This window comes from Prenolepis imparis, unplaced genomic scaffold (assembly GCF_030444845.1).
Source record: "Prenolepis imparis isolate NDT839.2.m4 unplaced genomic scaffold, iyPreImpa1.0 SCAF_3, whole genome shotgun sequence".
In the NCBI taxonomy this organism is placed as follows: Eukaryota; Metazoa; Arthropoda; class Insecta; order Hymenoptera; family Formicidae; genus Prenolepis; species Prenolepis imparis.
Genome location: NW_028141161.1, coordinates 16,723,875 through 16,739,319, shown reverse-complemented (window position 1 = coordinate 16,739,319; position 15,445 = coordinate 16,723,875). Strand labels below are relative to the sequence as shown.

Below are 15,445 nucleotides of genomic sequence, written 5' to 3'. Positions count from 1 at the left end.
ATTGTATTGTTGAACATTTGTTGCGTTACGTTCCGAGAGCCTCTAATGTTGTTATAAGAAAAAAAGAGATGTTTGAAGAATTGTTGTTCCTCTATTTATTTATTGATTTATGGGCATACGTGATGCTAATAAGCCCAACTATAGCCCAGCGAATTCGGAAGTGTGAGAGTATGATACTGTAACAGTAGTAGATTTGAAGAACTCTGTAATGTGAAAGAACAAACGTTGAAAAAGATACAGCAACAAAGTCGCATAATGATAATGATGATGATGACCGACGTTGCTGTTAACGCTGAGATAGATATTAGACGGAAAGAAGAGGGAACGAGTTGCGTGAATGAGTATTATTTGAATGAATGAGTAACATATAAGTAGAGGGAGAAAAATAAAGAGAGAGAGAGTGTGTGTGAGTATGTGCACTTTATTGCAACATCTAGTACTATATATAGGCGGAACACAAAAAGAAGACATTCTCACACATGTGTACATATATGTATATGTATATATTCTAGGATGCATATACATCTATACATATACATCTATACATATACATACACATGTACGTATGATATATGTATGTATATATACATATATATATATCTCGGAGCGATGATATAAAACATATATGTATACCGAAGATATGCAAAAGAGATATGCGTTATTTAGTCGTGTGTATTTGTGCTGGCGCGCGAATCTGGATAGGTGGCTGTGATTTATTGCGTGCAAGTACAGATTTATATATGAGCATATACGTGTGACTCGTGTATCTACTCACACACAGCACACATACATATTTCATATATATATATATGTATATAATATAAATATCTATATATGTATTTATATTATATATATGTTATACATATTATATGTGTACCTATATAAAAAGAAAGAGCGATAGATTGTTAAAAAAAAGTGCAATTCTATGTTGACTTTGGTACAACAAAGCTAACAAATCGAATATTGTTAGATTAATAAACGAGTATTAAAAAGAGTGTACTAAATTTAACGTAGAATGGTGCTGACTTGATCGAATATAAAATATATATACATATATAATACATTACACAAAATATATTATAGTTTTAATCTAAAGAGAAAAAAAAGGAGTCTAAGATAGACACCAGAGCTATATGTAGTAAAAAATATAGAATATCTACGAATGTATTATACGCAGCACACAAAGAGTGCAGATTCCGGATCGTGGAATGTCCTAGTATCTTATGCATATATCTGCGAAAAAGAAACTTAGTGCGGATAAAGCGAGATCGAAGAGTACAAGCTTCCGAGAACAGACAATTTAATATAATACAAAGTTATTGTCTCTCAGAGATTATGTCGCTTCGTGAAGAATATATCGCGATTATACTTAATACGTATACGTGTTATTACCACATTTTCCGCAAACTGATGGCAAAAATAATTTCATACTGGATACATTGGATATGATCAGGATTAAGTATTTATTACCGTGTCTTTATTTACTGTGGGTGACATAATCTCACACAATGTTTGTAGTTTATTTGATATTTAGTTATTTAAATTCGCTAATTATTTCGTAGCTTTATCAACACATTGATGTACAATGTATCCATCGTGGAATTATAATTTGCCAACTACGACGTAGATAAGTAGAATCGACTCGTTCATTTCTTCAAGAAGAAGCATAGAATATGGTGCATTCCACGATTCATGCGCGCGTACCGGTGAGATAAATTTATGTATTAATAAACACATAAATTATACACAAAATGGCATACAGGTTATATATATATATCACAAAAATTATATAAGATTTAAGTACTCTATCGTAATAAAAAAAATATGTTACGCATAAAAAAAGAGATGCAAGTATCTAAAACAAGATGTTAATAATAATAATAATAAGACAAAACATCTGTGCATGAAAATCATAGAGAAAAATTAGTCAAAGAATGATATAGAACGAATCTATTGTAAATTTCTTCTGCAATTATATAATAATATATATATGTATTTATATATATATAACATATATGTATATATATACACACATTTAGTGTATGTACATATAATATAATATTATATATCGTACATACATTATATGTATACAGGTTGTATAATCGTGACCTTCATTTCGGTAACAGTTTTTCTTATGAATTTAAAATTAATGTTTTCATAGTAAAAATGTCGAAAGTTTAATAATTAAAAAAAAATAGATATAACAAGTTCTTTATTTAATTTTTGCAACTTTAGAGCAAGATAATAACAGATATATAATATTTAATATTAGATATTATAGAAAGAGATTACATGTTCAAAATTCAATCTTTGTTAATAAAAAAATTTCTATTCCGAATTCTTCAGAAAATCTGTAACTGAAAGGAAGTACGATAGCTTGAGCCACCGTGTATAACTATTAATTAATAACAATCACAATAGAGTAAAATAACACAATGATATATTAATAGCAAATCTCATTGAAATAGCAAAAACATGCAAAGCTCGATCGTAGACTGTGTTCACTCATAAGCGCAGGCGAAAATACAGTCTAAGTGTCTGCAAGCGCAGTGAAACAATCGGATGGGCAAGAACGGTTGGTAGAAACAAGCGTTACTCTTTGGCCATAAATAACAAACTGTATTTTTATTGATACTATAATACAGAGATCATATAAGTCTCCCTCTTGATGTAATATCTTACCCATGCGAAGAAATTCAAAGACTAATTATATCGCAAACTGTTTAAGACACGATTGAGCTTTTGTCTTTTTCTTTCTTTCTTTTTTTTTTTATTTTTTTTTATTTATAATCTTACAAAAGAATCCGTTTTAATAGCTACGTTAAAAAAAATGGCACGCTTCCCCACCGACATATTGATATTGTCGATATTATCAATAATAATGAGTGCTACTTCTCGAATTTATTTCTAAATATATGAAACGAAGCAGTACATCTGTCAACGACAAACTACATGTTAAATACTTTACGATAATACATCGAATACTTTACTAGAATCACAATAATAATCACATCTGCAGGAAAATTACTTCGGACATCGAAGTTAATCTACATTATTTCTAATTCGTCAATGACATACATCTGTCATTCTGTAACATACTGGAAATGCTTTCATTATGGCAGTGTGGCGGAATTTTTGCGTTAATTATATTCAGATTCGTGTCGAGATAAATTGAATATAAAATCTTTAACAAATTTTTTTTCTCGTATTACAAGTGATAAAAATATCTAAAAATGTCTAAAATATGTTAATATATAATTCTGGACAGTATAATTTTTGTAATCTAGTTAGTAGTTATAATATTATAAAAAACGATCCTTGCTGATATAATAGATAGCAAATATTGTTCCAAATATACGAGATACTGCGAATAACAATATAAAACTGTATGCATAAAAAAATCTATAACACTATGCTGAGCGGTATCTTATATCGCTCTCTCTATGTAGTTAAACAATACTTCTTTCAATATTTCTTTCATATTCGAGTTTTAGCAGTATAAATTATATAGGTTTATCACGCGGCTATAGTAATTTATAATTCAGTCGTCATATGAGATGTTAAGGCTTGAACGCGAGTAGCGTTGCAACTTTTACACAGAACGTGATCATCCAGAGGATAGCAGCCTCGTCCCTCCGAATCAGAAGATAATACTAATCCGCAATCCTCGCACTTATAGCATTGAATATGAAAACTTCGATCTAACGCCACTACTCGCACAGTCTCATCCTGACCAGGCTCAGGCATGATAGGCAATTTACAGACGCAGCAACGTGGGGCGAATTTCCTACGTATAAACAAGAACGTCAATTATAGTAAGAACAAAAATTAAATCAATAATTACGAAAATAAGTAAAAGTACAGGAAAAAACTCACTTGTGAAAACATTGAATGCAGTGTATCTGATTGGTAGCGTCCACGGTGAATGGTATACCATCTAAGCTTTGCCCGCAAACTACGCAGGTGAAGCAGGAAGGATGATACGGTTTGCCAGTTGCTCTCAATATTCGGTCCAGAATCGGTCTGGTACAAACGCAACACTTCTCCAGAGTATTGAGATAATCCTCTTCGCAATAGGGCTTCCCTTCCAACGAGTAAAAGGGTTTCCCTTGTAGATTAACCTTGCATACAAAGCAGCAGAAGCAATCTATGTGAAAAACTTTGTCCATCGCCGAACATCCAGTACCCTCTCCCTCGACCTTGCATTCGCAATGCGCGCAAATACCGTATATATCGCTGTCTTCATTGCTATTTGCCATTCCTTGGACTAATAGATCCGTGAGAGCGTCAACCTATAGATAAAATCAGTAAGTTATCTACAAATTAATCAGCAAAGTTAATCTATTCTAATAAAATATAATATAAATTGTTATTACAAATAATCGTAGTGCGTTCGATTTTACTTTGATAATTTAAAATGCACTGAAATTAACATTTCAGATACGGTATTTTTGAATCTCACTTCTTTAACGGGAGACACTTTGCCCTGCGGTTGAGTAGATGCGGCTGACCCGTAGCCAGAATACATGGAGTAGTTGCAGGACAATTGCGACGGTGGTCTGGGATTAATCGGCTCGTATATGGATTCGTACGTCGAGCTGGACTGAGAACTCGGACCGTAGATATCAGCAGGATAGTTGCCCGATGGAAAATCAGTTTGATAAGTGGCACGTCGCAGCTCGCTGTAACTCGACGAGACCGGACTCGGTGGCGGAGGCAGTTCCTCGGGCGGCGGTGGAAACGAATTCCCAGATACACAAGAGACGTACTCCGACGGCTCTGGTGGCGGTGGTAAGTCATCTGTAAGCAAAGTTGTATATATCCCATATTGTGCTGCAAAAAAGTTTCTTAGAAATTGCATTTTCAGCTTTTAGGAATATTTGACTGAATATCAGACCTTGAAATTTTAATAAAAATGTGTTTTTCTAAATTTATATATATTTTTAATTATTTTAGATATTTATACACTATATAATTATTTTATATATTTAATTATTTAGAAATTTATATTTAAATAATTTTGATAAATTCTTACCAGCGCCATGTGCAGGAGGGACATTACAATATGTGTTCTCCGTTTTAGGATTCCACTGAATGTTGCTATAAATAATATCCTTCTCGCTTTCACTAGGATACTTGTATGTAGGAACCGGAATGGGCACTGGTGGTTCTATATTGCTGTATACCGCGTTTCTCTCTCTGGAGGCTCTGCTCGTGCGATCATCCACAGGTACCTGAGGAGCCGGCATATTTCCAATATTGGAATAATAATTCTTCTCATCATATCTGTACTTTGGTTCAAACTTCTCTTCTGGCTGACACGCATACAAATTGTCGTTTTGATAAAGTTTCGATACTTCCTTGCCGTTTGCAGATACCATTGCAGGAGAAAAGTCGTTCTTTATGTCCAGTGGAACATAGGGGGAAGGTGTATTCATATACAAATTTGAAGTCTTATCGCTTGAAGCCGTATTATTGAGAACTGTGCTGTACAATGGCATAGGTGGAGCCTTTACGGTATAACTTTGCGGTATCTGAAACAGATTTTTTCAAAGTTTCCACAAATTATCTTCGATATATATTCGATATATGCAATTTATTTCATTACCATTGTTGCATCCGTGTTTGAGGATGCGTGCAAATGGAAAAAAACACCATATTTATAATAACAGCGTTCTATAATCAAGTCAAACATTAGGATTACAGGAATATTCACCTGAGGTTGAGACTTTTTTGGCTTTGGCGGCACAGCTGGCCCGATCTTCTTGCCAGGTTTAATAGTCTTGGCCGCCTCATCACCGTGACTGATCTGCAAACTCGCAATTTGCTGCTCCAGATTACTCACGTTTGACATTTTCCTACACAGACACACAACAGATTATGTTAGCTATATAATACAATCTCTATAATGCCGCTTATCATATGACAAATTTTCTTTAACATAATTTGAGGTGTGAAAGCGAGTGTGATAAAACATCTTTAGCATAAAACAGTATGTGTAAGAAATTAAGAGAGATCTCTATACCCTACAATAAGTCACACACAGCTGCAATAAGGGCTTTGACAGCAAGTAATGGCAATGACCCTACATCCACACGATTTTAGCAGCACTTTGCAATTAAAATGAAATAAGAATATATTCAGGATTCGAAGATGGAGAAGGATAGAGCGAAGTAGGTGCACAATGCAAAGTGCAGTTAAAAAAGGACAGGCCTAATGACATGACTCACATACGAAACGTCACGACACAAGAATTATCATTAACGTCTCCAATTTCACAGAAAAATCGAATCTTATATAATAATTAATACTACATCCACCCGGAAGATACGCACTCGGCCAGAGAATTCGATTCGTCGAGAGAGGCTACTCCAGGAATACTTTTTTTCTTCTTTTTGTTTTCTTCTCGGCTCAAGCTTGCTTGCTCTCTCTGGCCTTGCGATTCAGGGCGTGAACGAGGCTTCCTCGACAGACCGACCAGACATCTGGAAATCTCGTGTTATCTGTGCACCACACCCTCGTAACCTATCACAACCTATGCCTGGCTCGATCCGATTGTGACACCACGTACCTGCCTCTCTGCGAGAGAGCGCGGGGATGCGGGACCAGTTTGGGTTTGGTTTGGACCGTTCGACGATTTGGCTGGAGTAGGAGGATGTGTATACGTACGTGTATAAAGTGTAGTATGACGCATGACTAGCATCGTCACATCAGATTTTCAGAATAGAAAATGTATAATTTTTATATTGAAATCTCACTTACGACACTTTGTGTTGTGTCAATTTATGTATAATTAATTTTTTTATAATTATTTTCATGTTTATTCATTAATTTATGTATATATTATAATAGATACATTCTCTTTCTATTATCTGCCTCATTCTCTCTCTCTCTCTCTCTCTTTCTCTCTCTCTCTCTTTCTCTCTTTTAAATAATTTTACTGATGTCCTCCTTTGTCTATAAAATATTAATTATCTATAAAATATTAAACACATTTAGTTTTATTAAAGTTGCGGAAAAGAAAGTCTAATATTCTAATTATATGATGCATTGCATTTTTGAAATATGTTTCCTTGTATCTGGGATTACCAAGTTATGAGTCACCAGAATGTCACAATTATTATTTCTTCATTATTTAGATTCGTATATATATATATATATGTAGATATGCTAATTGGTTATTAATATTATTAGTTTAAACGAGCTAACGAGAAATAAATTGATGACCATCGTTAATATTAATTAGAAATAAAGTATAATATTAAAAAAGCGTTCATTCTTTATGAAACTAAAACATTGCAGAGTGATTATCATAATTATCCTTTGCGTTGCGTCGTAATTCTTGAGAATATTAATATTAATTATGGAAGAATCGCGTAAAGAACATGACGTGCTCGCTCATCGGTTTTTTTTTTTTTTTTCCTCGTCAGTCGTGTCAAATTTAAGACTTGACGATTGCGTAATCACTTTTATAACACTCATTTGTATTTTTCTGTTATCTTCTACAAGCGGAAAGATACTTTGCTGCGCGAGTTTTTCTTCGTTTGTTATTTTTACTGCTAGCTTATGCTCACATATAGTTTTCTAATTTTATGTTACTAAAGATATATATGGATCTAATTATCGATTGTATTTTTTTTTTTTTTTTTTTTACTTTTTATACAATAGAATAAATAGTTGAGATACAAAATATCACGCGCGCACGTTTCTTCTCTGTTATTATTATTATTATTTATTATATCACAGTGAAATTTTTGTTATCATTTTGTATTCTGAAGAATGCGTATTAGCTTAGATTATTATCGATTAATCGCGATATTTTTCTACGTGATAGAATAGTTAATCAAGATAATCGTTTGCATTGTTTATCATTATACGTGACCACTTGTAATGTTTTATAAAAATCCAGTGTCGAACATAAGACTACAACATGCCGGAAAAACCGAGATCCGTTTTCGAGTATCTAATCGCGTCGATGTGATGAAAATGCTTGTAGATATCAATTGACGAGACATATATTATCTATCTTGTGATTGAACGTACACATTTTTTTTAATGCGATATTGTATCTAAATACCGCATCTCGATTTTATTTCTTATCCAACTACATTATGGCTTTTATTTTTTTCCTTTTCTTTATATACTTATTAAGTATTTTTTTACTGCTTTTGCAGCGAAGGCGCAATTGTTGAAGGATATTTTTTATAAAAAATTTAGAACGGCAAGAAACACAACTTTTAAAATAATATATAATAATATAACATTTATTTTCTTATAACAGAATTAAAATTAGAAAAGTAACATTGATATACCGGGTGTCCCATTTTAAAGGACCCACTCAAATATCTCAGAAACACTGCGTTAAATCGAAAAATGTTTCCTACAAAAGTTGTAGGGTTTCGAGGGGGAAGTGAAGGTGAGAATGAATTTTTTAAATGGAAACCCATATTTTTTATTATAACATCTTTTTCTACTAATTAATTTGAACAACTTTTATCTGAAGCATTTTTTTATTTTCCCAATATTTTTTCTTCTTTTCAAAATTTATTCTCATCTTCATTTGACCTTGGAGACGCCGCCCAAGGTCATATGAATATTACTATGTTATGTCCCCCTCGAAACCCTACAACTTTTGTAGGAAACATTTTTCGATTTAACGCAGTTTGTTTCTGACAATGAGATATTTGAGTGGGTCCTTTAAAATGGGACACCTGGTATAATTATGAATTACGGTATTAATCTAAATCGCTCGTTAATCATTCTCGGAGCTACTATTATACATATAATATCGCATTATTGCATTCGAGGATTATGATGAAAATCCAGTATTAGTTATTGCAAAATATTCTGGAATTATATACGACGTAACAGTGTTCGCGAGAAGAGAAAGGAAGGGGCGGGAAAAGATATATACATAAATTTTATTTCGCACAATATATTTAATGCTGTTTTGTCTATGTTGATAAACTCGGGGATCTCCCCCAGGAACGTGTCATGGTCTCTCATCTTCATAAATCGAGACACGTACATATGTACATACATGGCATTCCCGCCTTTTCATTTATTGTGTCTCTATTTTGTAAAGTCAATGTCACCCGCGTATCAATGACGTAACTAGGTGAACACGGGCCTTGCTTGTTTGTCATATATTTTTTTTTTTGAAATGTACATGTAGTAAAATCGGATTATGTGTTGTGACATTAGATACAAAATACATATTAAACATGCTTTTATTTATTTATTTATTTTCCGCAAAATTCATGGATGTTCATTCAATCAATCTTTATGAATTTTTTAGTCAATTTGAATTCATTCTAAACGAAAATGTTGCCAAAAAATACCACAATATATAATTCTTGAGTTGACAATAATAAACATGTTTTATTGAATATTTTATTACATTTTTATTATATTTTGTAAAAATGAAAAGCGAGTATTAATAATATAAATTAAACAACAAACGCTATAAAAGGAAGAAAAAGTTTTATGAACATTAACATGAGCGATGTCATCTGCTCCGAGATTTTGCTTATCTAGTTACAGCCCTGGCTCTCCCCTTTCCCTGTATTACTTGACCAACTTCGCACTGTTCGCGGCAGCGCGCATTCTTGTATTCTACAGCTGGCCGGTGGTGCGGATGGTCCTTGCACGGTGTGTGTGTGTGTGGTGTGTGTGCGTGTCCCTGTGTTACGTCGTAACTATTTAGTTGCGACAATCGCGAGTGATCTACGGAGGTAGGTAAATGACATTTAAATGACAATGTGACCCCTAGCTGTACAAAATCTATGATTTTCGTATACTTTTTTCTCGAGGTCAAAGTCGAAAGTTGTTTTTTTCGACTAATAACTTTTGAAAAATCTCTTTACAATCTAGAATAATAGAGAGATGTACTAAATATTTACATGTGATTTCTCGTTTTGTATATTATTTACGTATGTATATGTCGTGGATTGTGTAACGGATCTTATATTTGTGTAATAATTGATTATAGCGAGAAAAAAACATCCCGATTGTTTAATTGTTGTTTAATTAAAGTTGTTTTGTATGCCATTATTTTTCGAACGATTATCTAACATTTTTATATCTTCTCTTTTTCTCGAACCCACACTGCATTAGGATCACATGTCTTCGCTCAGTTATATCATATTTTGATTATTATTTAAATTTGTATAAATGTAAATGAAAAGCTGACTTTATATTTTAATAACGTAATAACGAGATGTCTTTTTTTTTTTAGAGTATTGTATCAATACACAAAATGCAGCAGAATAGTTATGACGTAAAATCTAGTGGCGATGCCACTGTCACAACAGTGCCTCATCACCGTATGCACGAATCAGATGATGGAAAGGCCACTGAGAATTCCTCCTTGTCTCCGAACAACAATCAAACCTACTTTGCTGATGAGAGGGTGGCAGTGCCAGAAACAGCAGGTGTAAGTTGACATTGTATTTTGTGTGTGATTTATACACATTATTATTTAGAGCATACTCTTTCTTTCCATAACGCTTGCAAATTTAATATTGTCATTATTTGAAATTAGCTTTATAATTTTATGACTTTATCTCTTAATGTAAACTATAATTGGAAATTTTTTTACAGACAGGATTTAGTTTTAGGAAATTATGGGCTTTTACGGGACCTGGTTTCTTAATGTCTATAGCTTATCTGGATCCTGGTAACATAGAATCAGATTTACAATCTGGAGTGGTAGCAAGATATAAGGTACAGTTTGTTGATGACGAATCATTAAAATTAAATTATTTCTTGCAGTGTGTTTTATTTATTTCAATATTATGCAAACGTTTGATTATTTTTTTGCATTGATCTTTTTGTTTATGTCTTCGCTTTCAGTTATTATGGGTGTTACTAAGCGCTACTATCTTAGGTCTTGTTATGCAAAGACTTAGTGCGCGTCTTGGTGTAGTAACTGGTCTACATCTAGCAGAAATGTGTTTCAGACAATACAAAAAAGTACCTAGATTTATTTTATGGATAATGATCGAAATAGCTATTATTGGTAGCGATATGCAAGAGGTGATAGGAACGGCCATTGCCCTTTATCTCTTATCTAATAAAATGTAAGTATCTGTGTTAGTAAATGTTTATCTTCAATGCATACATAAGCTAACACGTTGAAAACATATTCTTGAGAAAGTTCTTGAGAGTATCTAGAACATTTAAAATATCGTGATTCGATTATTAAGCTCTCCAATGCTGGATACAATTAGTGATTATTTAAGAATTTGAAAATTTTCTAACTACGAAATATAAATATAAAAATGAATAATCTACATGATACGTATATATGTTTGCAATGAAAATATTGTATTATATTTACATAGTTGTATATATTTATTTGCATGGTTGTTACTTTTATTTATTATCATTTCTTTTTCTTTTCTCTTTTCTTTGAGTTTGAGATTGTAGACAATGCACGTAAATGTACAGAGTTTGTGATAAAAAAAATAATAAATTACAGTGATTTTGTGAAATATTAATATGTGGAATATTTCTATTTTTTTAAGGATTCCTATATGGGGTGGTGTCCTTATTACAGTAGTTGATACATTTACATTTTTATTCTTGGACAAATATGGGTTGCGAAAATTAGAACTTTTTTTTGGTCTTCTCATTATCGTCATGGGTATTACCTTTGGTTACGAGGTGAATTTATTTCTAAAATATTTTATTGATTGCAAGATTCGAGTCTGACATTTATATTAAACTGGCTTTTTATTTTACAGTATGTCGTTTCCGATCCTTCTCAAGTAGATGTTATAACTGGTATGTTTGTCCCATGGTACAATGGGATGAATTACAATAACAAAGTGCTACTTCAAGCTGTAGGAATTGTCGGCGCGGTCATTATGCCGCATAATTTGTATCTTCACAGTGCCTTGGTCAAAGTAAGAATAATAAATATTAAAAATATACATGATTAATTCTTCGATAATATATGTATGTATATATACATGCGATATGTATATGATTTTTTTACTTTTTTAGTCAAGGGATATCGATCGAAGACAACCCGCAAAGATCAGAGACGCCAATATGTATTACTTTATTGAGGCCTGCATTGCATTGTTTGTTTCGTTCATAATTAATGTCTTCGTGGTGGCTGTATTTGCTCATGGTCTCTTTGACAAGACAAACAACGATGTTGTAAGTATAGTATAATGCAGTTATCAAAACTAAATATAAATAATTTTGGATAATACACACACAAATCGAATTAATTTTCGTTTTATTTTACAGTATAAAATTTGCGAGGCGAGTAATTATACCATCGGCATGGAGACTTTTTCTGTAAGTAACTGTTATTAACTTTAACTCTGTTTTTATGATAACGAGATGTGTAAACAATTTTTTTGAACATATTTGGCATGCTTTTCTCAAACATATCTTTTTTTACAAATTTCAGAAGAACAATGAAACGATAGATGCTAATCTTTATAAAGGAGGGATCTTTCTCGGTTGTTCCTTTGGCGCGGCCGCGATGTACATATGGGCCGTTGGTATTTTGGCCGCTGGTCAGTCATCTACAATGACGGGCACCTATGCCGGACAGTTCGCGATGGAAGGGTTCCTGAATCTGCAGTGGGCTCGTTGGAAACGAGTCCTCTTCACTCGAACGATCGCTATAGTTCCTACGTTCTTAGTAGCGTTCTTCGCCAATATGGATAATTTGAGCAGCATGAACGATATCTTGAACGCTATAATGAGCTTGCAATTACCATTCGCCACCTTACCTACAATTGCCTTCACGAGTAGTGTTCAGATCATGGGTGAATTCCGAAACGGAATGTATGTATAATTACTTGTTTTTGTATTTTCTCGTAATATATATTTTTATCGCTATCTTTTTTTTACGATCGCACTATGTTATCTGTTACAGAGTGAACAAGATTGTATCGACGGCATTGTCGATTGTAGTAATAATGATAAATGTATATTTCGTAATACAAACTGTTCAAGAAGACCTGCCCCGTCATTGGGCTATATTACTAGGCATGTCTGTATATGCTATTTTATATCTTGTTTTCTGCGCCTATTTGGCTATTCATATGGCTGTGAGCATGGGTGCAACTTCCCTCGGTAACCATTGGGTATGTATATATTTTCACTTATACATAATGCTCATATGTTTATTGAGACATTAAATTATGCCTTTTAGCCAGTCAAAATTTTTCAATATTTTATTCATTTATGACTATATCTTGGAGTTTTTCAAACCATTTTACTTTTTATAAATGATTTGCACTATAATTGTAGTATTCTTTATTAATTTATTTCTCACATTTCAGTTTGTTACTAAATACATTGGTACGCCCGTGAGTCCTACACTCGGTCTATCGAATCCTGCTGTTTATGCCAGGTAAGAAATTTTTAGCGATATTTATTTATTATAATTGTGACTAAATGCAATTTCACCAAGTAACACTTTCATATGTTTGTTCTCATAGTGAGATATTTTGATTGAGAAATTGTAAATCTTAAAATGAAGCACTAATATGATTTTGTGTATACTAATTATATATACAAAATGTTTAGTGCAATTGAATAATTTGAAGGGAACTATTTGGTGGCGTATATATGTATGTGTATATTTGGTATATGTCTCTATTATGTTGCACGATTCAGTGTGAATTATGTACTAAAGATCTTTTGCATATCATTTATTTTGCAAAATGTAAGTTTACGCGAATAAAATATATTTTCATGTTATACATGAAATATATCTTAAAGCAATAAGATGCGTTTTTCAAGTTTAAAACTAAAAAAATTAATAAAATGCTTAAGATGCTTGGATATATATTTTTCTAAAATCAAGGGTTATGGAAAACATTATGGGTATTGTGGAAGCGATTGGCAGTGCAAAATTTGCTTTATAGTGTAACTTTTGTATCGAATTAATACAATAGATGATTGTCAAGCGATGAACCAGCTGATTTGTGACTCGTCTGCTTTCTGCACCTTTCTATCGTTAACGATAATTGACTCTGCCTTATATTATTAATAAGATTGAATTTCAATATTTGCATTTATTTGGCCAGGCTGTGCAAATGAATAATAATTTGCTATGCTGAATCTTCCATTTGCTACAAGGTATTTCTACTGTTCACAAAATCTGTATCTTATTAACACGTATTTACTATAAATGAATTTTTTCTGACAAATGCTTTTATAAAAGATTACTTTTTAAAACACCATATGCTTTAATTTTAAGTGCATAAAGTAAAATTGTTACATTATTGTTTCTTACAAGGAAGATTTATTTGCAATAATTATTTAGATATATGTGAACTTTAATGATTTCTCTGAACATAATTTATCATTAACTATCACTATGTCGAATGTATTTCTATAAATTAATTGACCTAACATTTTTAAGAGGAGATAAATAGATATAAAAAGTTATTTCTTTTTATCCTCATGATTTAGAAAGAGTTTTTCATTCATAGTTTTCACAATACGTCGGAAACCTCGTTAAACATTTAATTGGAATAATGCAATTGAATATGCGAGACAATATGCGACTCTTGTATTCTACAAACATGTGAATATAACGTCGCGTTGGAAAGGTGCTTGTAACATCTTGTGACGTCAGCATGATGTCCCATGGTATGTGATCAATTATTCTTGATATATATCGCGTAAAAACAAATATATTATAATAAATATTCAGCTTCATCATCGTGATACGCTTTATCTCCATTATGCGATGATAATTGCTGCAACGTGAAATATCCTTGTCCTTCTACTGTCGTCAATTTTTTCGTTTGGTTCCATTAATTGTTAATACGTCTCTAAAAGAACTCATGTATAACGAGTGATTAACTGGAACTATTTTCGTTGCATGCAAAAATTTTTAACACACGAAAGTCTGAGCTTGAAACCTTGACTTGTCTCGTCATAAAGAAGGTAAGGATGCTAGATTGAGATTTATACTATTGTCTTGATTCAACTTATTAGATCTGCTTCAAGACACAATATAAAAGTATCTTAAATGTTAAATATATTGCAGAACAAATCCAGCATTTACCATTCAAGAAAGTTTGGGTGGCAGTTTTACATCAATACCAGAACAGTAATTCATTAGCAACGTTCATATGTGCAATAAAATCACGTGTAAGCAATAAACGTAACAATAATGTTATTAATTATACAAGATATAGAGGATTTTTACTGTCTTGAGAAATTAACATTCCGTTATTTAAAAAAAGAACAGATTTTAAATAGGATAATTTATCACATCAAGGGAAAAACATTAGACAGTAATTAGCATGTATTAAAATTTGAATGGCAATATCTGAATCTTACATATTTGACAATAAAGTTTTATTTGAATATTTTTGCTTTAATAATATATTTTATAAACTTCTGATATATTTGTATAAAAATGTTAAGTTTGTTGCAAAATATCTATTAAAATTTTGTC

General features: G+C 32.2%; 2 protein-coding genes across 11 annotated transcripts; one reads left to right on the top strand and one right to left on the bottom strand.

Annotated features, from left to right (window-relative positions):
• Positions 1 to 2,598: 2,598 nt before the first annotated feature.
• Positions 2,599 to 6,468, bottom strand: Zyx (lipoma-preferred partner zyxin). Of its 2 annotated transcripts, none has more exons than XM_083035144.1 (6): positions 6,336 to 6,468; positions 5,717 to 5,858; positions 5,036 to 5,534; positions 4,463 to 4,800; positions 3,877 to 4,292; positions 2,599 to 3,787 (listed from the first exon to the last, which is right to left on the bottom strand). In XM_083035144.1, exons 2-6 carry the CDS (start codon positions 5,852 to 5,854, stop codon positions 3,535 to 3,537), a joined length of 1,644 nt encoding a protein of 547 aa, XP_082891270.1. In that variant the 5' UTR covers positions 5,855 to 5,858; positions 6,336 to 6,468; the 3' UTR covers positions 2,599 to 3,534. The 2 variants fall into 2 exon arrangements, with proteins under 2 accessions (XP_082891270.1, XP_082891271.1); XM_083035145.1 differs by having other exon boundaries at positions 5,036 to 5,510.
• A 62-nt stretch (positions 6,469 to 6,530) lies between these two features.
• Positions 6,531 to 15,356, top strand: Mvl (solute carrier family member malvolio). 9 transcript variants are annotated; one of them, XR_014425062.1, is made up of 13 exons: positions 9,390 to 9,734; positions 10,238 to 10,435; positions 10,603 to 10,725; positions 10,855 to 11,081; positions 11,529 to 11,667; positions 11,748 to 11,909; positions 12,010 to 12,168; positions 12,262 to 12,312; positions 12,428 to 12,810; positions 12,902 to 13,112; positions 13,311 to 13,381; positions 14,469 to 14,628; positions 15,032 to 15,356. XR_014425062.1 is itself a non-coding variant. In XM_083035140.1 (12 exons), the coding sequence occupies exons 2-12, from the start codon at positions 10,259 to 10,261 to the stop codon at positions 15,096 to 15,098; spliced, it is 1,770 nt and encodes a 589-aa protein (XP_082891266.1). In that variant the 5' UTR covers positions 6,531 to 6,665; positions 10,238 to 10,258; the 3' UTR covers positions 15,099 to 15,356. The 9 variants fall into 9 exon arrangements, 6 of the variants coding, with proteins under 6 accessions (XP_082891266.1, XP_082891265.1, XP_082891267.1 ...); XR_014425061.1 differs by lacking the exon at positions 15,032 to 15,356 and adding an exon at positions 14,890 to 14,928; XR_014425060.1 differs by lacking the exon at positions 15,032 to 15,356 and adding an exon at positions 14,693 to 14,928.
• The last annotated feature ends 89 nt before the right edge of the window (positions 15,357 to 15,445 follow it).

What these genes read in the sequence shown, in the direction of transcription:
- Zyx (XM_083035144.1), bottom strand. Translation starts at nt 5,854, where the DNA reads ATGTCAAACGTGAGTAATCTGGAGCAGCAAATTGCGAGTTTGCAGATC. An exon ending in CAAAAAAGTCTCAACCTCAG is followed by an intron (nt 5,535 to 5,716) that starts GTGAATATTCCT and finishes AATCTGTTTCAG; the next exon opens with ATACCGCAAAGTTATACCGT. An exon ending in CCCTCCTGCACATGGCGCTG is followed by an intron (nt 4,801 to 5,035) that starts GTAAGAATTTAT and finishes CTTTGCTTACAG; the next exon opens with ATGACTTACCACCGCCACCA.
- Mvl (XM_083035140.1), top strand. Translation starts at nt 10,259, where the DNA reads ATGCAGCAGAATAGTTATGACGTAAAATCTAGTGGCGATGCCACTGTC. An exon ending in ACAAGACAAACAACGATGTT is followed by an intron (nt 12,169 to 12,261) that starts GTAAGTATAGTA and finishes TTTATTTTACAG; the next exon opens with TATAAAATTTGCGAGGCGAG. An exon ending in CTTCCCTCGGTAACCATTGG is followed by an intron (nt 13,113 to 13,310) that starts GTATGTATATAT and finishes CTCACATTTCAG; the next exon opens with TTTGTTACTAAATACATTGG.